This window comes from Perna viridis, chromosome 12 (genome assembly GCF_037379345.1).
Source record: "Perna viridis isolate PV_CMFRI_1.1 ecotype Kerala chromosome 12, ASM3737934v1, whole genome shotgun sequence".
Taxonomy (NCBI): domain Eukaryota; kingdom Metazoa; phylum Mollusca; class Bivalvia; order Mytilida; family Mytilidae; genus Perna; species Perna viridis.
Window position 1 is genome coordinate 27,714,046 of NC_142456.1, and position 24,449 is coordinate 27,738,494.

At 31.9% G+C, this 24,449-nt stretch overlaps 1 protein-coding gene across 4 annotated transcripts in view; it reads left to right on the top strand.

The window, feature by feature from the left end:
* The first annotated feature begins 1,488 nt into the window (after nucleotides 1-1,488).
* LOC148601889 (uncharacterized) overlaps nucleotides 1,489-24,449 on the top strand; it is a 54,256-nt gene continuing 31,295 nt past the window's right edge. The window contains exons 1-2 of one of the 4 annotated variants that reach the window (XM_088554569.1): nucleotides 1,489-1,612; nucleotides 23,028-23,980. In XM_088554569.1, coding sequence (XP_088410695.1) covers nucleotides 23,047-23,980 — 934 coding nt within the window. In that variant the 5' untranslated portion in view covers nucleotides 1,489-1,612; nucleotides 23,028-23,046. The other 3 variants (XM_088554567.1, XM_088554570.1, XM_088554568.1) reach the window with 3 other exon arrangements.

Consider the following 24,449-nt stretch of genomic DNA (forward strand, 5'->3'; position numbering starts at 1 on the left):
TCCTTTCCTCTTTTGTTTACACTGGACTTGACTTTTTATGAGCAACTCGATGGTTGTTTCTAGAAAAGCAGAGGATGCTTACCCTGCCGGGGCACCTGGTCCATACTCCCATTTTTTAGTGGAGTACAAGTTACCCATTTACTTTTGTTACTTTATATGTATTATTTTGGTTATTTTATGTTTCTGTTTTCCATGTTTGGTCTTTGTCACTGGATTACATTCTTTTGATTTCCACCAGAATCTTGGTTCCCTTGATAGCTCTTTAAGTAAGCTCTGAAAGACTTCGAAAACAAAAGTAATAAAATCCACCGTAACATAACGATGAACTTTTTTCAAAATAAACTAAACAGTCAAATAACGACATAAAGGCGCATGTCTGCGGTATCCACCGCAGTTTCATGTTAGTATTTATTAAAAATGGAACCAAAACGTTCGTTGTATTAGACCGACCAGCCGAGAAAGAACGTTAAACTTCTATTATTTTTGGTCACATACACAGTTGTTCCTATATCCCTCTGAACGAAAATTTTTTTTAAAAAATCAAAACGAAAAACACCGGTTTAAACCAAGAAATCTGGCAGCTAAGTTTCTAATCTTCATCTTAACAAATTTAACTGCGGTTATTATCTTGTGATATCGGAAAGAAATGGCAAATCGAGATGAAATTTTGTTTCGACGGTGGCATAACAATTATATTTAGGTGTCTATTTGTAGCAAAGGAGTTATACCTTAGTTGTGCATAGTTTAATTGTACATGTAACTTATGTCTGGAATTATTTCAACGAAATGCCCTTGGTAAAAAATAATTTGATGCACTAGAAGACATCCAAGAAATTGTTTTTTTTTTAAACTCAGAGGGCTTACCTGTTGTGCAAATTCGGCCGATATTTCGTGATGCGGTCCTGTTGATTATCCGGTCGAAATTCATCATTAGATCAAAATGACCCAAATCGGATCGAAAAACAAACTCTTACTTGAAGTTGATGTTAATGTCCCTTAAGCTCTGTCTTTTTGGTACTGAATTCGCCATACATTGTAACCACTAGAATTCTAAAAGTATAATATAATGAAATATGTGTAGAATGCTAGGTATTCCGTCTTAAAAACATGTTTCGTTTGCAACTTTGAGGTTGCGAAAACTTTTTACCTGATATAGTAAGACTGCTTAAAATTTCGCAGCAAAAATAATCAACTTAAATGAAGTATATTATAATATTAGTAAGTCCAAACTGTTGTTCTTTTATGATTTATGATTAAGAATGCGGTGGCCATTTCAATAGAGCTTGTTTTATTTACATTTTCTTGTTAAACACCATGATTGTTAGAAAAATATACATAGGATTTTTTATGTCAAATTGTGTCGGAATTAAAAGGAGATTTTGAGCTAAGTAGTTGACTGTACATTGTTCGCTTTGTGTAGTCGATTAAATATCGTAACAGTTTTTCATTAAAATACGGCTTAAGTCTAAATTTTTCACCCTTCAGTGACCCCGTACATTTTTTAATAGGACAGACGATCGAGGGGCGATAATCCAAAGCTTTGTTTTTTCTATGCGTTTCCGGCCAAGATGCCGTTCTAAAAGACTTAAAGATAGAATCCTGAAAGATTTTGGTAAGTTTTGAACATCATATTTATTAACATTCGTACATGTTGATGAACAAAAAGGCGTTATCAACCAATTTCTTTACTGACGCCAGACTACGTCGGAATTTCTCTGGTCAACTTTACTAATAAAAATACACAGAAATTGACCCACTAAGGTATTGATTTTTTTTTAGAACACACTCAAAACTGACCCGTTCTTCATTAAAGAATGATTTTAATGGTTCTTTGTTAGAGTGAACACTCTTATATGTATGTATTAGGTTGAGACAAAATGTTACATGCCTTTTCTGTGAATCATAGCTAGCAACAACAAAAAAAGTAAGAAGATAAGTGTAGATATTTAATTTTTATGTGACCCGTTATTGAACCTACTTTTTCTCTGTTTAAACAACTATATTTTATGTGAAGATAAAAAGGATTTGTTTTCATTTGAATTTAAAATGGTTAACCTTTTGTAATATTGAACAAATTTTATTATTTTATACATTTCTAACAAGACTTATCTCCAGCACCAATCCATAAAGGGATTAGTCTTTGCACAGCAATCTTTTTTTTCCACAATGACACATTTCATACCAAATTCCATGGCTGATGAAGCATTCAATCACTAAAAAATACCATAATGGAGAGTAGTCTTTAATTTCAGTGACATGTACATGTGCATGTACTTGTAATAGTCAGGATAAATAGGATAAAATACTGATGTGATGACCATATGCATGTACTACTAAAACAGAAGGTTAAAATTATGGACCATTCAGGTCAAGCCCCTTTTACCATAATACAAGAGCAATCATTAGTATAGTTAAAAAAGGCAAAGGAATTTCTGAAGCTACATATTAATTGAAAAGTTGATAAAATGTCAACTACGTGTATACATTTTAAAGATCATAAATATAACCATATAAACACTATTGCATGTAAATTAGGTTACAGACCACCAATTCAACCAATGAGCATTTGGAGTGTACGCAAAAATAATCCTACACAGAAATTACCCCCTGTTCCTCATAGTGCTGTGAAAAAAGTTCTCATTTTATTTTAAAAATTTAAACAGTTACTGAAAGGAAATATATTTCTGTACATTTTATAGGTGCACTTTGCTTCTTGTGATGTGAAGTCTAATATCCATAATGATTTCTAAATATACCTCTATCTTGTGAAAACACTGGGATTTCCCATGCTATTTATAGACCCTTCACTTCCGGTGACCAGTACTGCACTGCAAGTCTGCTAACCCCACATGCCATTCTGAGGATTGTGAGCTGACATATGTAGAATCATGCAGATATATAGTCCTTTGCAGGTTAAAGTTAAGGTAAAGTCCAGAGAAGCCATTGAATATTGTGAAATTAGCATAGAAGCCTATGGGAAGTGGAATTAGTGGTTTCTAGCCTTACAATAGATATGGGAAACTGTTGTTACATGTACTGTAAAAGTTCTGTTAATGTCTCTAGTCCGTAAATGTTTCTCTCAAATCTAAAGATTTTTAAGTTGGTTTTCAAAATTTCCCTTTATTTTATGGATCTTATTGTTGAAAGTGAAAACTCTTAAACTTATGGTTGAAAGTAGATACTTTGAGCAATACTGGTAGTTACATGTACATGTATGTTTGAAAATACATGTAGATACAAATAATAATTCATAGTTTTTCACTTTCTTTTTTGAATAATAATGCAAACAACCAGGTTAGTTAAGTAATGTTTTGTGTTCTGAATGTACAGTTGTCTCCCTTTTCCCAGTTCTTCTGTATGACACTGGTAAACCTTTTTACACTGTATGTTTATTTGTGTGTCCTCAAGTGTATTTTTTTTAACTTATTGTAAATCATATAGATTAGGAGATTTTGATATGACATAGAAAAAAAACTTGTTTTTCCACTAACATGGTCTAAAAAATAGGGTTGGTATATGAAGACTATAGGCATTTTTTTACTTTTTAAATAGTTTTTGACTGGTTTGTTTAGGAGACACATTCAGACTTTAAAAGTACTTGGAAAAAATGGCCAAAGAATTGTAGAGGTAGGCAAAAAATTCGGGTGGGTAGGGTACATTTGTATTTCGATTTGTTATTTCATGTTCTTTGTTGTGTGTGTCTATTTTCCTTGTCTAGTCTTTATCCTTGGAAAATATTCTTTTGTTTACTGCTCCAATCTTACATGTAGTTTCCTAGATTACTCTTTAACTTGAATGGTCTTAATCATGGATAGAAAATATGGGGTTTTAACTACATGTTCATCATTGAACCTATACATGTACATGTACATGTATATTGCTCAAAAGTTTTATTTAGATTTTATTTTCATAATCAACCTTATATTAAAAAAAAAAACAGGTATCACTCAATAATAATCGTATTATTATTTTTATGTCAGCACCAATCTGGTTGATTCACTATTAAAAGTGCAATTACAAGTTGTTTTAAGTGCACACGTCAAGTATCAACTGTACTTTAGGGCAGTGTACAATTTTTATAAGTGGTGATTCCAACCATGCTTACATTTTTAATCCTGTAAAAGGGGGAATGGGTTCATAGTTGGTGGCTTAACGATGATAATATTATTTATCGCTTTTTTGTTAAAAATCCCTTTTATCTTGCTTTACGATAATTTTCAATCTCATGTCAGTCGAGTGAGAATGAAAATTATCGCTAGTTTCTATGTCTTCGTGTGACATACAAGCAACAACGTAGGAATATTTGACGACCCAAATAACCATCTGTTTGTTTACTGTATATGAAATAATGGCTAATTTGTGGCATTTTTTTCCTATTTTATAATGGAAAATGATTAAATACAGTAACTAACCCGATAAGAATGAATAAATCCACAAATTTTAAACACGACTGTCATAGTTAACAGATTTTTTTCAAATGATGTGCATCACAGCTGCACAACATATGTGACGTCACGTAGCACGTTGACGAAAAAATAGTCCCGAAAGGAAACTTTGCAGCGCTTATAAATAAAAATTACATATTTAGGTCAGGAATATGAAAATAAAAGAAAACTAATACCTTACACTTCAGCAAAACAGCGATAAACAGATTATTTAATATTTTTTTGAACTCCCTCTTGTTGAAAAAATATTAAATAACCTAATAGTCTGTCAGCAGTGTTACTGTTACAAAGAGTTGTTCTTTAGATTATTGCTGAATTCTAAAAAAAGTGCAGTTTATTGTAGACATTTAAATCCTAATGGTCCAGTTTTATCAGGATGCTGCATGTTTATTAGCTCACCTCTCCTAAGGCCATCTGAGCTATTGCCATCAATCAACATTCGTAGTCGTTAACAATTTTTCAAAACTCTTCTCCTCTGACACTACTTGACAAATTGGAAGCAAACTTAGTATGAATGTTTCTTGGGGCATCCTGCATAGGATTAATGTGGGGATTTTTGATCCATCAAAAAAATAACCACTATTACTTAAAATACAACATAGGGATCAGACAGTAGTTTTTTGCATACAATTCCAAAACCTTTAGGTTCAGCCAGGTTTTGACAGGTAAAATTGTTCAGCCTGATGAGATCTAGCTGTGGTCAAATTTTCGTTTTAATCAGTTAAGCCATGTTGGAGTTATCGTCCTTTTTCGATGTTTTTTTGCTATTTTTAGTTTTATTTCTTTAAAAAATATTTTTTTGGTGTCTGTCATCATTGTTGTTGCATATGTCTCCAAAACTGATAGGTTTTGCCGATTTCTGACAGGGTAAAATTGTAAAATATGAAGAAATCTATCTGTGGTGAAATTTTATTTTTAATCTGTTAAGCCATATTAGAGTTATTGCCCTTTTTTTCTACGTTTTTTTTTCTTATTTTTAACGTTATTGAAACTACTGGACAAATTTGAACTAAACTTGGTATGAGTGTTTCTTTAGTGTGTTTGGCATAGAACTGATGTGGGAATTTTTTCATCAGTCTAAACAACATGGCCACCATAACTAAAAATAGAAAATAGGGGTCAGACAGTTTTTAGCATATATCTACAATAGCTATAGGTTTAGCCCAATTCTATCAATTGCTGAAATAATCCTCATTATATGGCTTTCAAAAGTGTGCATTGGGTCAAAGTTGTCAGGTGAAATAATTCTTATGATAAGGCCTACAAAAATGTGCTGAGATTACAGTTGCTGCATGACTTCTCATTAGAGTTATTGGCCTTGAAAGGTGAAAAATGATGTTTTTAGTAGTTTTCAGTCAATATCTTCAAGACTATAAATTAATAGATATTAAGTTACTTTCAATTGATGAAATGAACCTTATAATAAGTACTACCAAATTCTGCTTTTGAGTCAAAATTATCAGACAACTCCTTGTTAGACTTTTTGCCCTTGAAAGGCAAAAAATCAAGCAGGTGAGCAATGCAGGCTCCTGGGGACCTCTTGTTCATGTTATTTTTTTCAAAAATATTTTCCTCTGAAACTTATTGACCAATTAGAACCAAACTTGGTATGAATGTACCATAAGGTGTTCTGCATAGAACTGATGTGGGGATTTTGATCCACTGAAAAACCTGGTTCCATTGCATATATTTAAAAAAAAATTATTCTATCAGTTGTCGAAATGATCCTTATTAGAAGACCTACAAAAGTCTGCATTGGGTCAAAGTTGTCAGATGACTCCTTATTAGAGTTATTGCCCTTGAAAGGTGAAAAATTGTTTGTTTTTACAGTTTTCATTCAATATCTTGAAAACTGATAAAAAATCTTTATGATAAGGCCTACAAATGTCTACAGGGTATCAAAAATATTTGACAGCTCCTTGTTAGAGTTATTGCCTTTGAAAGTCGAAAAAAAAATGACATTATTTTAAATGTTTGCAGTCAATATCTTGAAAACTTAGATAGGTGAAATCTTTCAATTCCTGAAATGATCTTAATTACATTTTGTATATAATATTATAAGGTCTACAAAAGTCTGTAGGGGAAAAATGATGTTTTTAGCAGTTTTCAGCCAATATCTTGATAACTATAATAGATACATGTAGAATGAAACTTTTAATTGATGAAATGATCTTTATGATAAGTTCTACCAAAGTCTTCTTGGAGTCAAAATTTTTGTACATCACCTTGTTATGTTATAGCCCTTGAAAGGCAAAACCTTAACCAGGTGAGTGATTCAGGCTCCAGGGAACCTCTTGTTTAACACCTTTTTCAGTACAATGTACATCTTGATCTGCACAATGCAACATGTTACTTATTGGAAGTAGGAAGAAAATATGATAATTCTCTAAAAGTCCAGTTGATTTTAGATATACACGGCTTATTTCCTAGTGTGCACCACAGGCATTGAGGTTATTTCAAATAGACTGAAAAAATATAACAGTCATTCCTCAAATGTCGTACTTTGACATGGTGGACAAACTGTGAATTAAATGGTAGAATTATTTGGGACAAAAACGTTACCAAATGCATTAACTTAAATCCAAAACAGTAAATAAATGTACCTTCAGAGGTCACCACAAGGTCTTCATCAAGTGAAAACACATCTTTAAGCAAGCTCTGAAAGGTCCCAAAATCAAAAGCAAAATATCCAAGGTAAGAGACAGATAATTCTTCATAATCAGACTAGAAAGAACAACTACCGAATAGTGACCAACATCTCTCAACTGTGGAGTTAGTTTAATAAACATTGTAGCACATTACTTCTGTTAATATGAGTTTGTTTTATTCATACAAGCTCATTTAGCTTAATCTCAAATTTCTCAAATTATATTACAATTGAAAAACATCTCAGTGACATGAATGCAATGAGTGTAAGACTTAGTAATAAAACTGAGAAGAATGTTCTTTTCTAATTGGTTAAAGCGTGGTCATGTGGTATCCATTAACATGCATTATTTTCAAGAGAGCATTATCACATGAGAATTGTCTCTTTGATATCTTCAAAGAATTAAACACAAGTTTCATGAGGCAGCCTTATTTTGATATTTTGATCTGAAGGTAGCACAATCGCCTAAAGTTCACTTTAAAATTGATGGTCATTGCATGTGGTATCTGGGGAATATAGTGACAAATCTTGAAGTAAGAAAAATATGTCTACTTGCAGACTGTTGCTTCTGTTATCTAGCACAATATAAATCCAGCTCAGTATGCTAACTAGTGCAAAGCAGGGTCTGTTTGATTGGTCAATTTGTTATATTGTACTTTAGTATTTGATTACTTTGTTGGATATAAAAAATGATGCCTTATTATATACATAATGAGGTGACTAATTATTGTACTTTTAGAGAAATGAATATGATTTTTTTTCTCATTAGATATTGTAAAGAATAGTACATGTTCATTTGTTTTTTAAATGATAGAAATGCACTTGGACACACTAAGAGAAAATTTTTGATTTAACACACTTTAAAAAGGACTTAAAACACTTATGAAATAATATGTAAATAAAAGTGTCACTGCATTAAATTATCCGGTGTCATTTTTTTCTTCAATCAAGAACATGTATCTGCAGAAATATAGACGCCTATGAATATGTATTCATTTAATGTATATGAACTAAATGCTCTGATGGTTTTTTTTGTAGCTAAGGGGAGATAATTGGAATAGACTTCCTCCTTAGGCCATATTAAAAAAACACAAGTTATTAAATGGAGTTACTAGATTTTTTTATTTTTATTACTTAAAAAAGACAAATAAAGTGAAAGATCTTGGATTTTTTAAAGATAAATGGCTTCTACTTGAAAAGTTTCTGGCATTGATCAAGCCCATCTTGTTCTTGTGTGATAGGACGCCCTACCTGCGTTGTGAAGGTAGTGAGATTTAAATAGTAAATTGACTAGGCTAAAGGATTAATTTTTCAGCCGAATGAGTTTGTTGCTGGCTTGTAAACGAGTGGTCAAGGGTTTGATCCTTGGTGGCAGATGTACATGTATAATTTTGTGAGTCAAATCATGTTCTGCCTTTACACCTGCTTTCCACCACTCTTACCACTAACATAGAAATATAACACAAAAACAGGAATGGAAGAAGTAATCTATCTACACTGTTTTCTCCATAATTGAAGATGCACATGTACTTTTATTTTTGTGGCTTTAAGTTACATTTATGAAACACATTATGTATTGGTATGGGTATACATGCATGTCATGTACATAGAAAATACAATTAAAAACCTTCTCTACTTATGGTACTTTATTTTTTTTCAGGCCTCCTATTAGTTGGAATTACATAAATTTTTTATTTGGTTTACAGCCAAATAATATCAGACATTTCCATTTAGGTCCTGTTCAGTAACAAAAATAATCTCATTGACACAAATACACACTTATTAATCTAAACTAAATACAAACCCTGGTTTGAATACATATACAGTTTGTATCAAAAAACCATATTGAACTAATCTGAAAAAAAAACATACTGAAAACATATCAGATTATCTAAGTATGCATGTACAAGTTAACACATATCTGACAACTCTGAATACACACATCAAACTGAACTGAATACACATGTTGGACAGATCTTAATACCGGTACACTTATCAGACTGATCAGAATAGGCATGGCAACTGATCTAAATACACATATGCGACTGATCGAAATATACTTTTCACAAAGTTGGGTTCTTTTAAAATTCCAAATGTAAATTCTTCAAAACTTAATTGAATTGTTAACAGTGATGATCTTTATAGATTGTTTATCAAATATGAGGAACTCATTTTTTGTTGAATAGTCAGCTAAATCAGATCCCATAGTTATTTTGGGTGTTTTTTGTGCTCTGTCTAAAAAAAAAACAAAATGGTTTCTGCAAAATATTTTTTCTTTTCTTAAGTACATAGTGCACCACTGAGCAACTAATGCCAAAATTTACTGTATACTTTTTGCCTCAAAATTGAAAATTTGACACCCATCAAAATATCCCACCATGGGTTAACATTAAATTGAGCAATCCAGACTCATGGGAGCCTCTAGTCTTATAAAATTGAAAAAAAAGTTTTAAAAGGAAGTAGTTATTTAATATGGATAAAATATACAAAATACTGATGTATGGCAAGCCAAAGTGGACAAAAATGAGTATTTTGTAATATTAAAAAGTGATTTTCTAATATTACAAATTAGATTTCTTATATCACAAAACACTTTTTTAATATTAAAAATTCATTTTTTAATATTAAAAATTCAATTGAATTTCTGATATTAAAAAACGATTTTTTAATATTAGAAATTGATCTTCTAATATTAGAAAATGGGTTTGTTGTATTCAATTACGATTTTTTAATATTAGAAAATCATTTTGTAATATTAAAAAATGTGACTGATTTTCAAATATTACAAATTCATTTTCTAATATTATCAAAATGTGTGATGTTTTGTAATATTACTAAATCTGGAATTGGTAATATCAGAAAATGAATTTTTAATATATCAAAATGAATATCTAATATCAAAAAATATTTTTTGATATTAAAAAATGATTTTGTAATATCAAAAAGTAAGTTTTCTAATATTACAAAATAAGTGTTTTCTAAATATTAAAAAATTATTTTTCAATATTACAAATTCATTTCCTAATATTAGAAATTCATTTTCTTATATTACAAATTAGATTTCTAATATCACAAAACACTTTTTTAATTTAAAAAAAATCAATTGAATTTCTAATATTAAAAAACGACTTTTTAATATTAGAAATTCATTTTCTAATATTAGGAAATGAATTTGTGGTATTAAATTAGGATTTTTTAATATTAGAAAATCATTTTGTAAAATGTGACTGATTTTGCAATATTGCAAAGTGATTTTCTAATATTACAAATTCATTTTGTAAAATGTGACTGATTTTGCAATATTGCAAAGTGATTTTCTAATATTACAAATTCATTAACTAATACATGTATTACAAATTCAATTTGTAATATTACAAAATGTGTGATGTTTTATAATATTACTAAATCAGGAATTTGTAATACTAAAAAATGAATTTTTAATATTTCAAAATGAATTTCTTATATTAAAAAATCTTTTCTAATATTAAAAAAATGATTTTGTAATATTAAAAATTCATTATCTAATATTACAAAATATTGATTTTTGTCCACTTTGGCTTGCCATACTGATGTACTTATGCAAATATTAGAAATGAGAAGATGAATTTTGTAAGAAGATCCATAGTACTGTACTATTTTTAAGTCACTAATATTGTTAGCAACTTCTTGCACTCCTAATTTCAGTACATTATATTTGCATATGATTTGCATAATTATATATTCATACTCCACATAATGCTGCAGATCATTGCTGTGTTTACCACCATAACCTCATCGTTCTATCTTCATAAGAGATAAAAATTAAAGTACCTCTTAAATATCATACATATGTGTTCTACATCTGTTTCTTGCTCGTATAAGAACGGGAAGTTTACATGAAATGATCAGATAACATCGAACATTTCCCAGTTTCTGATTCAGGCACAGGGGCTTGGTACAAGACAATATTCATGTGTAGGTCATATTCATTAGCACGATCCCAATATCTATGAATATTCATTGCCAGTTGTTTAATCGGGTTCCTAATCTGGTACCCTTGTCAATTTCATAAGTGACCCAAAGATCACTACAATGTTCCTCTTTCAAAAAATATCATACATGTGTCTATGTACGTGTTTTTTTTTTTGCTTGTATGAGAACGTGGAGTTTACATTAAAAGATGAAATGATTGGTTAACATTGAATTTACGTAATTTACCCAGTTTCTGATTCAAACATAAAGGCTTGGTACAATTTACTATATGTATGTCATAAATATTATCAGGACCCCGGTATCTATATATAGCCATTGTCAGTTGTTTAATCTGGTTCCGGGAAATTGAAAACATTCGGGTCATCACAGTTAAGAAATAATATGCAATCATATCAAGGGAACAAAGATTTTAGGGGAAGTCACCACAGTTTAGAGGATATCGCATTTGTGCCATTTCGGATGTTGAAAGTAAGCCAAAATCAGTGACAGAGAATATTTGACAATTAGTGACTTTGAAGACTTCAGTCTTTAATTAGTGTTATCAAATGTAGAGAAAACAATTTAACTCTAATTTGGGATTCAAATTTTCTTTCAAGAGAGAAATGTCCTGGACTTATTTTGCATCCTAGATGAAAGATCTTCTGCAAGAATGTGAAAGGTCCATCAATAAGAGATACATATGATATATTTTGGTTTACTCTCACTCTCTAACAGAGGGTCTTTACGGGCAGTGAAATAGCTACAACGTATTTCAAGAAGCCAAGGCTTCAATATGCTTGCAATAGAAACCAACCGAAATAAATTCTTCACCCTTTTTTGTGCTACGAAAGGCTTCCACATGGATTTTGTCTTCACATTGGGGTCCAGGACCTAAGTACTGGTAAATGATAAAGGTCCTGCATGAATTGAGGATCTCTGACCTTTGACTTACTTGAATGAACCCCTGATATATGCTCATTTATAGGACTATGCATGGAACAAATTTTTGGTTAATGTGACACATATTATTCAGAACAGTTCAACAGCTGTGACATTTTTTTATATTGTTTACTGATAAAAAAAGTGACTTAAGTTATGTTATTGACAAAAGCTTGGCTGGTGGTTTTTAAAAGGTGAGAAGAATGTAATGTCTATTCAGTTGAACATATTAACATTATAAATTTTAAGTTTGTTTCTACTTCATGTTTAACTTTTCAGTCACAGATTTGCAATGTTTAGTAAACCTGTCCAAACCAAAACTATGAATAGTTCAAAATCTGTCTAAACCAAAACCATGAAAAGTCCAAAAACCTATCTAAACCAAAACCACAAATGATTCATAAACCTGTCTAAACCAAAACTTCAAATGATCACAAATGATTAAACAACCAGTCTAAACCAAAACCATGAATGATCTAAAAACCAGTCTAAACCAAAACCATGAATAATCCAAAAACCTGTCTAGACCAAAACCATGAATGATCCAAAAACCAGTCTAAACCAAAACCACGAATATACCAAAATCCCCATGCAGGTCCCGGTGTTAAAAGAATAGGCCTGCAGCAGTGCTAAGCTTGTTGTAAAAGGAGACTAAATAGTGCTCAGAACCCTAGCCGGGGGCTAGGGCGCTCTGTCCACAGAGCAACTGGGATGTGTGCCCCAGGCGGTGGAATGTGGTACCCCTGGCCTGTTACATGCTGGGGTTGTCAGGCTATAATGCAGAAAACCTGACCACAAACCATAGTGGTGCACAGTGTTGGGAAAGATGCCATGTTCCTCGCACGTTAAAGAACCCTACTGTGGTATTCTCCCGGAGTAGGAACCATAGGGCTCCGCCACAGGAGGCTAAATTGCCGACCCTACCCACCTCTCCCCATTTCCAGTGGCAATCAAAATTTGTCAACCCCATTGTCCTTGTGTCCCATCCCTTTTTCATTTCATCATCATTTCATGTTCATTTTATCATCAGTTTCATGTTTATCGTCTGAATAAAGCTGAAATATTGCTGTTCGGACATTAAACCCCAACAAACAAACAAACAAATATTTCAAAAACCTATCTAAACCAAAACCATGAATGATCCAAAAACCTGTCTAAACCAAAACCTTGAATAATCCAAAAACCAGTCTAAACCAAAACCATGAATAATCCAAAAACCTGCCTAACAAAAACCATGAATGATCCAAAAACATGTCTAAACCAAAACCACGAATGATCCAAAAACCTGTCTGAACCAAAACCATGAATGATCCAAAAACCTGTCTAAAGCAAAACCATGAATAATCAAAAAACCTGTCTAAACAAAAACCATGAATGATCCAAACCCTGTCTAGACCAAAACCATGAATGATCCAAAAACCTGTGTAAACCAAAACCATGATATTCCAAAGGCCTGTCTAGACCAAAACCATGAATGATCCAAAAACTTGACTAAACCAAAACCACCAATATTCCAAAACCTGTCTAAACAAAAACCATGAATGATCCAAAAACCTGTCTAAAGCAAAACCATGAATAATCCAAAAACCTGTCTTAACAAAAACCATGAATGATCCAAAAACCTGTGTAAACCAAAACCATGATATTCCAAAGGCCTGTCTAGACCAAAACCATGAATGATTCAAAAACCTGTCTAAACCAAAACCATGATATTCCAAAGGCCTGTCTAGACCAAAACCATGAATGATCCAAAAACCTGTCTAAACCAAAACCACCAATATTCCAAAAACCTGTCTAAACCAAAACCATGAATGATCCAAAAACCTGTCTAAAGCAAAACCATGAATAATAAAAAAACCTGTCTAAACAAACCATGAATGATCCAAACCCAGTCTAGACCAAAACCATGAATGATCCAAAAACCTGCCTAAACCAAAACCATGAATGATCCAAAAACCTGTCTAAACAAAAACCATGAATGATCCAAAAACCTGTCTAAACCAAAACCATGAATTATCCAAAAAACCAGTCTAAACCAAAACCATGAATACCCGATAATCCAAAAACCTGTCTAAACCAAACACTTTTCCTTTTTCATATTATGTACATATCTCTAAACACCAACATCTTTGGTAGAGAGATTCATGAATTGAAATATATTTTGAACCTTGGTAAACTGAACACCTGTCTAATCCAACAAAATTTAAGGTCCAAAAAAGTGTTCAATTTAGAAAATAATTTACTGAACTTTGGTTTTACTTGAACAGTATTTACCTGCCTTTCTGCTTCAAGAACCTAGGTTTACCATTTGTTTGCCACAAGGCCTGTAACCTAACTAAAATTGAATGATTAGGCAATGAATAATTTTTTTTCGGGGAAGTGAGACACAGGTATTTTTATACAACCTCAAAAAAATGTGGTTGTATATTGGTATGACACTTCCTTTTTCTGTGTTGTTTTCATTTTCTATAAACACTTGGTTTTCATGCAATAACTTTAGTTGTGGTCGAAAAATTGTTATGAAATTTTGATATGATTTACTAACCACTTCAAGAAGGTTCATATGTAATTTTGACTTACTGGTCCCTGCCTTTCTGGAATAAAGGGCCAAAACGGGTAAAAATAGGTGTTTATTAAAACTGATGTAGAATGTTGGTTTTTCTTCCAATTTTGATAATTTTTTTCATTGTGTTCCTTATTTCATTGTAGTAAACAGATTTATCAGCAGATTTGATGTGTTTTCCACTGTTTTCAAGTTATAAGGGGGCAAAGGGGCTACACCACCAAAAATTGTCCTTGGAATTCACAGTGAAACTTTAAAAATTACTTTTTTCAGTCGTAAAGTAAAGGAAACTTTAGCTGTGGTTAGTGAGAACTAATTTCATTCACATAGTACAATCTATATGAAAAGTGCAACAACCAATTGACAAATCTAAGACTAGTTCTGTGTTTTTAAGTTGCTGATATTGTTAGGAATTTGTTGCACTTGTAATTTCAGTACTTAATACTTGCATGTGATTGGCATAAATATTTAGTTATACGCCACATAATGCTGCAGATCATTGCTGTGTGTACCTCTGAACTATCATAAATGTGTATTCTATGTGTGTTTCTTGCATGTATGAGAATGGAAAGTTTACATGAAATGATCAGTTAGCTTTGAACATTACCCAGTTTCCAATTCAGGCTTTGCGGCTTGTTACAAGACTGTATAGGTCATATACATTAGCACGCCCAGATATTTATGAATATTTATTGCCAGTTGCTTAATCTGTTTCCTAAACTGGTTCCTGGGTCAATATAATAAGTGACTCAAAGATCGCTACTACATACCTTTTTAAAGTCTATGCATTGTTTTTTACTTGTATTTGAATGGGAAGTTTACATTAAAAGATAAAATGATTGGTTAGCATTGAATTTATGTAATATTACCCAGTTTCCGATTCAGACGCAGGCGTTAGTTACAATTGATTATATAAAGGTCATATATATTATCCAGACACCAATATTTTTAGCCATTGCCATTTGTTTAATCTTGTTCTGGATGACTGAAAACATTTGGGTCATAATGGTTATGAAAGAGTACCCAATAATATTTAGATTTTAGCAGAAATCACCCGGTTTTAGACCATATTGCATTTGTACCATTTGGGATGTTGAAAGTAAGACTTTGAAGACTTCAGTCTTTGATTTTTTTCTGAATAAAAAATAAAGTGAATTTGGTAGTTTTAATTGTCTCAGGTTATAAAGACTACTGCTTATATAAAGAAGCTACTTAACTAATTGAAACATTCAGAAATAGTAGCATGTCATACTAATGAACCATAAAAAAATGCAACAAGTAAAACCATCAGTGAAGTTTTATATTACATATAACATGGCATGGGTGTGAACATCAATACTTGATTTACATTTTCAAAGTTACTGCAAAAATTCTACGAAAAAGGACTTTTCTGCACCAAGTCTCTTTATTGGGTTATAAAAATTTATTCTGCATTGCTGATTTTTTTTTTAATTCATTGAATATTTGATTATGTATCTTGTGTTTTTTCAGTGTTTTGTAAATTCTTTGTACATTATATTTAATTAGGATGTCATATCTGTTCCTTTTTCTATGAAAGTTACTTTCTGTAAAATTACCTACATTTTGTAAGAACTTATGATAAAAATATTACAAGTTTGTATTGATTTGAGAAAAATAAATACACCTTTTCACAAGTTAAATATCAATGCTTTTTTAAATATATTCAGTCATTAATAGAAAACTTTTGTAATGGTTAATTTATGATCCAGTATATGCATTTATACTCTACATTAATAACTGGAAAAATATGATATAATGCATAAAGCTAATAATTTCCTTTTGTATCTCTATAGCGAGACCCTAAAATGACGCATTTTATAAAAGTTATAAAGGGAATGAAAGATATTTAATGTGGTTTACAATTTTTTATATCGATATATGTACATCTATCATGTATTTTTTTTCCTGTAGTGCATTTAGTGACGAGACGTTGGAAAGCCCAAACTTCTTTGATAATCTACATCTATATATAAAAGGGTCCTTCAAATTAGTCTTTCTTACAAAGTACTTGCATCATCAAGTCACAGAGAGGCCTAAACTATTTGCAAATCCATCAACTGAACTTATTGATGGCATTTTTTTTAATCCTGAAGTAACAGGAATGAAAGCTGGTACAATATTCCACATTTAAAACTCCAAGGATAAATTGTTATTTAAAAATCAATGGAGAACTTGTGTCTGCCTTCTGCACAATTTTTCTGCATTAACTATGCACTCCATATCTCTTGGCCTTACCCTATTTGCAATTTTTCAATGCCTGATGAATATTTTTCTTTGTGACTTGCATTGCATATTTGCATATTTGTTGCACACTAAACAAAAGCACTAGACAGAGGGAGTGGTCATTGTAGAGGATTTTTATGCTTAATGATTACTTAAAAGTTATTCCACTGCAGATGTTTTTTAAACTTGTTGTGCACAATATAAAAAAGGTCTTTGTTCCTTTGTTGATAAAAAAAATACAGTTAATCCTTATTTTATAAGAAGTGTTTTGTAACTTATTAAAGGTAAAACTTCGGATGCTTGGCTTTAATAATCTTTGTCCTTATGAGGGTCTTAATGAAAGGGTTAACTATGGACAAAAGATTTCAAAACAGATTTGTTTTAAAATGTATTTCTTTTCTTGAAGAAAAATTTACAAAATTTCATTTACTATATATTTTCATGTAAATTCCTTTTGGTAGGTTCAACTTCAAAGTTAATAAAAGAAGTTACCCTTTTATACATATACTGTATATCATAACCTGTCTTTCAGTCAGTATTTCAGTTTTATGCAGAATATTATATGTCAAAATATGTATCGCATGTGGTATCAAGGGTTGATACAGTGTGTCATTGACAAGTCATGTTCATTATGTCATACATTTTAACTATACTTCAAGTGTATTCTGTGTAGGGGTGTGATATAGGGTAAGCGATATAGGTCTAGGGGTGTGATAGAGGGTATGCCATATAGGTCTAGAGTTGTGATATAGAGTTTAAACAAACACTTATAATGTATATACGAAAAGGTATATTTTAATTTAGATATATGATATAATTTGATATTAAATTGAAATTAAACAGAATTGTTTTAGTTCATCCCAATCCCAACCCTACCGGTGCACCTGGTCCATGCTCCCAGTTTTTAGTGGAGTCCGAGTTGCTCATTTACTTTTGTTACTTTGTATGTATGATTTTAGTTACTTTATGTTCTTTGTTGTGTATATCTGTTTTCCATGTCTGGTCTTTGTCCCTGGATTACATTCTTTTGATTACCGCTATAACCTTGGTTCCCTTGATTACTCTTGCTCTAAGATACAGCTACCTTCATTTATCATCAACAACAAATGGAGTTATATTTGTCTACAACATATTTGTATTCACTAATTTGTTACTGGGTTTGAATTTGAACCTTTTTGTCAAAATGTCTTGACTTTTTTATTACTTATGTTCATAATATAAAGTTGATAGGCCTATTTAGAAAGAAGGGTTAATTTTTATTCATCAGTGAAAGGGTCCATAGGACATCAGATAGTTAGGGTTCAGGTTATGAGCACAGTACAGAAGTATGTACTGGTACAAAAAAAGATGGAGATTCAAAGGTTACTTTTCAATCTTTTTTTTAAAAAATGTATGAATCAAAAATTTTTAGACGAATAAAATGTCACAAATCACCCTTTCAACCCTCCTTAATTTTGATCAAATGACATTTACCTGATGTTAAAAATGTTATAAAAACGAAGAAAAAAAGGTTGTTATGTTTTTTCAAAAATATCAACGTGTTATATGTCAAATGAGTCAAGTTAGACAAGTATGTAGTTATAGAATACACCCATAAAATCTACATTGGAAAAATGTCATTAAATTGATGTGGGCTGAGAAAAAAGGAAAACATTAAATAAGGTAATGTTACTGAAGGAACAAGGAGAGGGTGAGGATGGGGAATTGTATATTCAATGATAAGGGTGTAATTTTTTTGTCATGTACTGATTGCATACATTTTATATCAAGTTGGGAAGATAAAATTATCAGTTAAGTGGTTAAACAAGGGAAACAATTATCATCTATACACAACTTACTGGAAATCAGAATCTTGTTGAACTTGACACATCTCTATACTTAGTCAACTACGATCCACAGAAACTTAAACTGATTTGGTTAAGACACTCCACGATTTAAAGTTGAGTAGGATAAGGGGATCGGTGGTTTGGATATCAAACCTTTAGAATATCAATCTGCCCTTCAATCATACCATTAGAATGTCTATCTACCCACTCCATCATACCATTAGAATGTCAACCTCCTGTTATTTCATTTTAATAGTATGTCTATCTGCCATTCCATCATACCATTAGAATTTCTACATATTCCCTCATACCATTAGAATGCCTACCTCCTGTTCCTTCATTCTAATAGTATGTCTATCCGCCATTCCATCATACCATTAGAATGTCTACATATTCCCTCATACCATTAGAATATCTACCTTCTGTTCCTTCGTTCCAATAGTATGTCTATCTGCCCTTCCACCATACCATTAGAATGTCTATCTCCCATTCTTCCATTCCAATAGTATGTCTATCTACCCTTTCCTTCATTCCAATAGTATGTCTATCTACCCATTCCTTCATGTCAGTAGTATATCTATCTGCCCTTTCATCATACCATTACAATGTCTACATATTCCCTCATACCATTAGAATGTCCATCTCCTGTTCCTTTATTCCTATAGTATGTCTATCTACCCATTCCCTCATATGAATAGAATGTCCATCTCCTGTTCCTTTATTCCTATAGTATGTCTATCTACCCATTCCCTCATACCATTAGAATGTCTGTCTCCCATTCTTTCATTCCAATGGTATGTCTATTTACCCTTTCATCATACCATTAGAATGTCTTTTTCCCTTTTTATCTTGCCTGTAGAATGTCTATCTCACCACAAGGTGAGCTTATGCCTTCACTGCATCAGTTATACATTATCTGTCCACCATTGTCCTTAAGCTTTTCAAATTGAATAATTTTACCAAACTTTGCTGAAATGATGTATTGAAGAGCTTCTACATAAGATCTTCTTAATTTGATTAAACAAAGATGGCCCTCAAAGATGAACTTCTCTATGACCATTGGTGTCAATGGTTTGAAACTTTGATTTGGTTGATGACCTCAGTGCAATCTACAAACAGCCCACTTTTTGTATAGCTTAGAGGGTGGCTGCAGGCACTCAAAGTTACCAATGAAACCCTTTTATGAAACATGTTTATATCTTCGCTTTTATAAAGCCAATGGTGCTCATACGTGACAGAAATAATTAAAATAATTATACCTCTTAAAGTTTAACCTCAATTAGGATGAACTTTTCATAATTTAACAAAGTCTTCAAGATATGAACTATAAACAAATGAACATTTTGTTTTCATAAAAGATACAAGACTAGTAATGATCCTTGCTCAATATTTCTAGTTAACTTCCTTTCAGACTGAAATCAGGTTCTCAGTGCTTCTAAGGTCATTGGTTTAATTTGTATAAATTACTGTTCTGAGGATAAATGATCCACTTTTTGTTTGGCTCAGGTTTCTCAGGTGGGTGGCAGGAATGATGTAAGTTTTGTAACCTTGTTTAAATGACCACATGATTTCAGGGTTTAGTTTTGACAAATTACAAATAGGCCCTAAACTGTAGGAGAGGAATAATAGAATGAACTTTGTAGTCATATGTTGGTATTGGTATATATTGGTATGGGCCTGTTGTCGTCTGTGTTGTCATCGCTGTTGTTCTTAGACACTAGGTTTTCATGCAATAACTTGAGTATTAGTTGGTTCATCTTTATAAAATTTTATGCCCCAACTGTTAAAATTAAGGGCCACAAAGGGGCGTAAAATAAGTATTTCATGGAATTTAACTGTATAACTTCAATAAAAGAATAGGAAAGTGAATGATATTGTTCCACAATATTCTTTACCACAATGGTCAGACTTTGATTGAAAAGACTTGAATTTTTCAGAAATGAGGGGGCAAAATGGGGGCCAGAAACATGCATTTCCTGATGTTCAGACAATGACTTGACTATTATTGAAAGATTTTTTTAAATATTTTTTATACGGGTTGTTAAATAACCATATTGGGCATTTTGTAAGGAGTTTGTGTTCAAAGTAAATTTGCAGTTGTAATCTGCCATTGTGTTGTCAACAAAATTAAATTTTACTGATTGTGGTTTGTAGTTTGGCGTTTTAGAAATGGCAGCAAAACTGTGTGTCAAAAGTGTTTAGTTCACCCCTCATAAAATGGTGTCCAATATGAATTATGTGTCCACATTGGTCCTGAAATGTACAGGGATCAACAAGGGTAGGGGGTATTAGTCCCGTTAGGGGCAATGTCTAGTTTAATTAAAAATTATGGCTACTTGGATTTTTTTTAATTGAATTATTGATCAATATTGTGTTATGAGTTCTTTTCCCATTGTTTCCATTAACAGATTATCTCCCTTGACTTCCACTGGATTGATACTTCTGAGTAGTGCTTGAGTCTGGTAATTAATTTTTTTTTTAAATCAGACTGATATAGTATAAAAGCCAATAATCCCTTTAAGTTCCTCCTTAAATTCTCTGTGCATTCAATTGATCTCTTACAATCAGGGATAAAAAAAAATATTACGAAAATATTTTTCATGTGTGCAGCTTTAGTTCAATTACATAAGATATTGATTTTAAGATAGCAGATTAGGTTTTTTGTCCTTTCTTTGTTTCCATGGTTACTGTGCAATGTTACCAAAAATTACATGCATTTTTTTTCTGCCTTAGGTATTGTGGTTGCATAGCATGCATTTCAATTAAGTTGAAATCCTTTTATTATGCATGTGTAGATGTTAAATTACTTGGCTGCTTGCCAAAACCAGTGAAAAAAATCCTAATTTATTCTTTGGCAGTTACAACAGAATGTCATTTTCGTACAGTAAAAAAAATAATGTGATAAAGCCTAAAGGGTTTAAGTATCCAGGACATGTTTTCATAACCACGCTTTCACCTTTTTTATACAGATCTTGTTTGGTCAGCTACCATTCACCCATTAATAAATTGTTTGTGTAAGATAATAGAATTGGGGACATGAACAGGGCATATTTAAGTAGATACCAAAATCAATTACAATTATTTTTTAACACATTAAAAACTTTAGTCTCGCTATAAATAACAAAGTACTATACATGTATTTGTTCCAATTAAAATATTTTTGATGAGATTTTTTCACTAATGTACATTCATTCCACGAACCTGCTTCTGGATTATGTAATGTCTTATTTTTGCAATGAATCATCAGTGGTTAATTGAAAAAAAATTCACCTCCCTTACTGAGCCTCTTTTCTTTTCTGGAGAACCTAAAATAAAACTATGTTATTGCTTTTACTTGTTCAGAATAAAAAAAAATGTGATTTTTATATCCGTACAAAACTATGGATCGGTTATTTTACAGAGCATCAGTATAGGGACGAATTGGAGTGATATGTTGCGTAATAGGGATGTCATTAAAGTCAAGTTAGTTTCGTTTATTTTTTGTTCCATTTTATTACAATCCATAGAAAAACTGCATACAGGTTATTGAATAGATATTTTTTTCATCGCAACATAACTGCTAATGCATTATTCATTCAAAGGCAATTTTTTTTAGTCATCTTTTCGTTGGCAGTCATTCAGCAAGTTAAATAACTTGAGGTTGTTGGGATTTTTTTTCATAAAGAGAAAAGTTTTAAATGTAACTGATGGACAAAAGGATCTCTAACCAATTGGAATTTTAATTTGTGTTTTGATCAAATACTTTGTTGAGCACAAAAGAGATTAAAATGACATAATTGATTAAATATGATATAGGATTCTAATTTTATATGGACATCTAGGAGGTATAATTGGAATCACAAAGTGTTGGAGGACCCTGTTGTTGACTTAGTGAATTTTTGTGATTTTTTTTAAGAATACCTGGTTTTCGGATTATCCTACTTAGGAATGGGTTAAAGTGTCCTCTTGCATGACTCCTTTGAAAAGTGTGGATTTAACCTACTTTAACATCAACTTAATTAGTAGTGCGAAAAAAATGATATAACAGCAAAATTTTCAGTAACTTTACTTAATGACACAATATGAATATGTAGTGTGCAACTTTATCATTTATCTGTATTTACTCTGATCTGGCAGATGTCACAATAAAAAAAAAAAATTTACTGTACAGTTTGACTTGTGAAATTTGAAGGACTGCACACAGATTACTGTGGAATAACTTTCACTAAGTGTCTTCCCAAAGGTGTGTTCAGACCTACATAGATGCTTTGAAGATGTAAATTCATATTTGTAATTTTATTTTGCTCCAAAACACAGAATTTCATGCACATGGAAAATTTTGCCATAATGAATCGGCAGCTTGAACTGGATCCTTGGTATAATAATTTTAAAATGTTCATGACTTACTGGCTAATGTCTTCTTCTCACTGTAGATCTCCATACAATGGCTTGATGGACTCTGGTCTACTGCAGGAAAGAACGGGCATTGAGGGATTCGAGGCAGAAATCCGCAGTAGAATGAGACTAAATAACAATATCGGTGAAGATTTACGTAACAGATTGGGCCAAAGCAATATGGAGGACATACGGAATAATTTAGAATTAAATTCAATTCGAGAGGATCTGAGGAATAGAATGGGACTTAACAATATTGAAGATAATATAAGAAATACAATTGGTTCAAACAGTAACAATATACAAGTAGGTGAGGACTTCAGAAATAGTGGTGGAAATGGAATAGAGCAACGTGAGTCTATAAATAGAATGATGCAAGAGTATAATATTAATCAAGGATCTCTTATAAATCACAACAGGAGTTCTGATAGACTAACAAAAAATTATGAAGAAGAGTTAAGAAGAAAAATGGGTTTTAGTAATAATGTTTCAACAGATGTTAATGATAAAAATAGACAAACTGTTCAAAATAGTTCTTCCTTTTACAAAGTGCCAAATTCAATGGCCAATTCTGGAAACCACAGTCAACAGTCAGCATTCCAAGAAAAAAACGAAGCTGAGGATTCAGATGAAAAATCTGAACCCAACAGTCAACATTTAGAGGAAACAATAGAAGCTGTAGCAAGGAACCAATTTGACTATGATCCAGAAGCACCATTGTTGAGAGCCAAACAAAATAAATTCATGGACCATTATCAAATTAAACAAGAACCAATTGACTATGATCTGATGGCTGCCAATTTGACAGCAGGGCTCATGAATCCGGATCGTAGGCACATGTGTCCACACTGCTGCAAAGGTTTCCGTAGTAGGCAGCAACTGTTACAGCATAGTCTTGTTCACACAAACTTGCGGAAATATCATTGTAACTACTGTGAACGCTCCTTCAAACAGTTATCTCATCTTCATCAACATCATAGAATTCATACAGGTAATTTTAGCATTAAGATAAAAACATGGTTGGGAAAAGAGTGATTTTAGTAGATTGATATTTGTCAAATCATGGTCAAAACTGGAAACATGTCAATGTTCTCCTCAGGCCATTATAGTGCTGTATTTCACAGCGCTATGATTTCTTAGCAATGTGATATCAATTATTAATTTTAGTTAGAATGCACTATGGGCAGTGTGCTATAATTTTGGAGGAAGGTCAAAAGAGCTGTCCTATGCCAGTAAGCACTGTGCTATTTACTAATTTAGGGAGAACACTGCATGTAAAGTAGGAAAGCCTGAAGACAAATCAATCTTACAGGTATTTCTTATAGCTTACTTTTTTGGTTTCTAGTATATATGGCCAAAGCAGAGAAAAATCTAGCCCTGCTCTGAAAGTACTATCAGTGAGTTTGATGAAGAAGCAAGATATAAGAGATGAATTGACCCCTATATAATGAGAATGGATA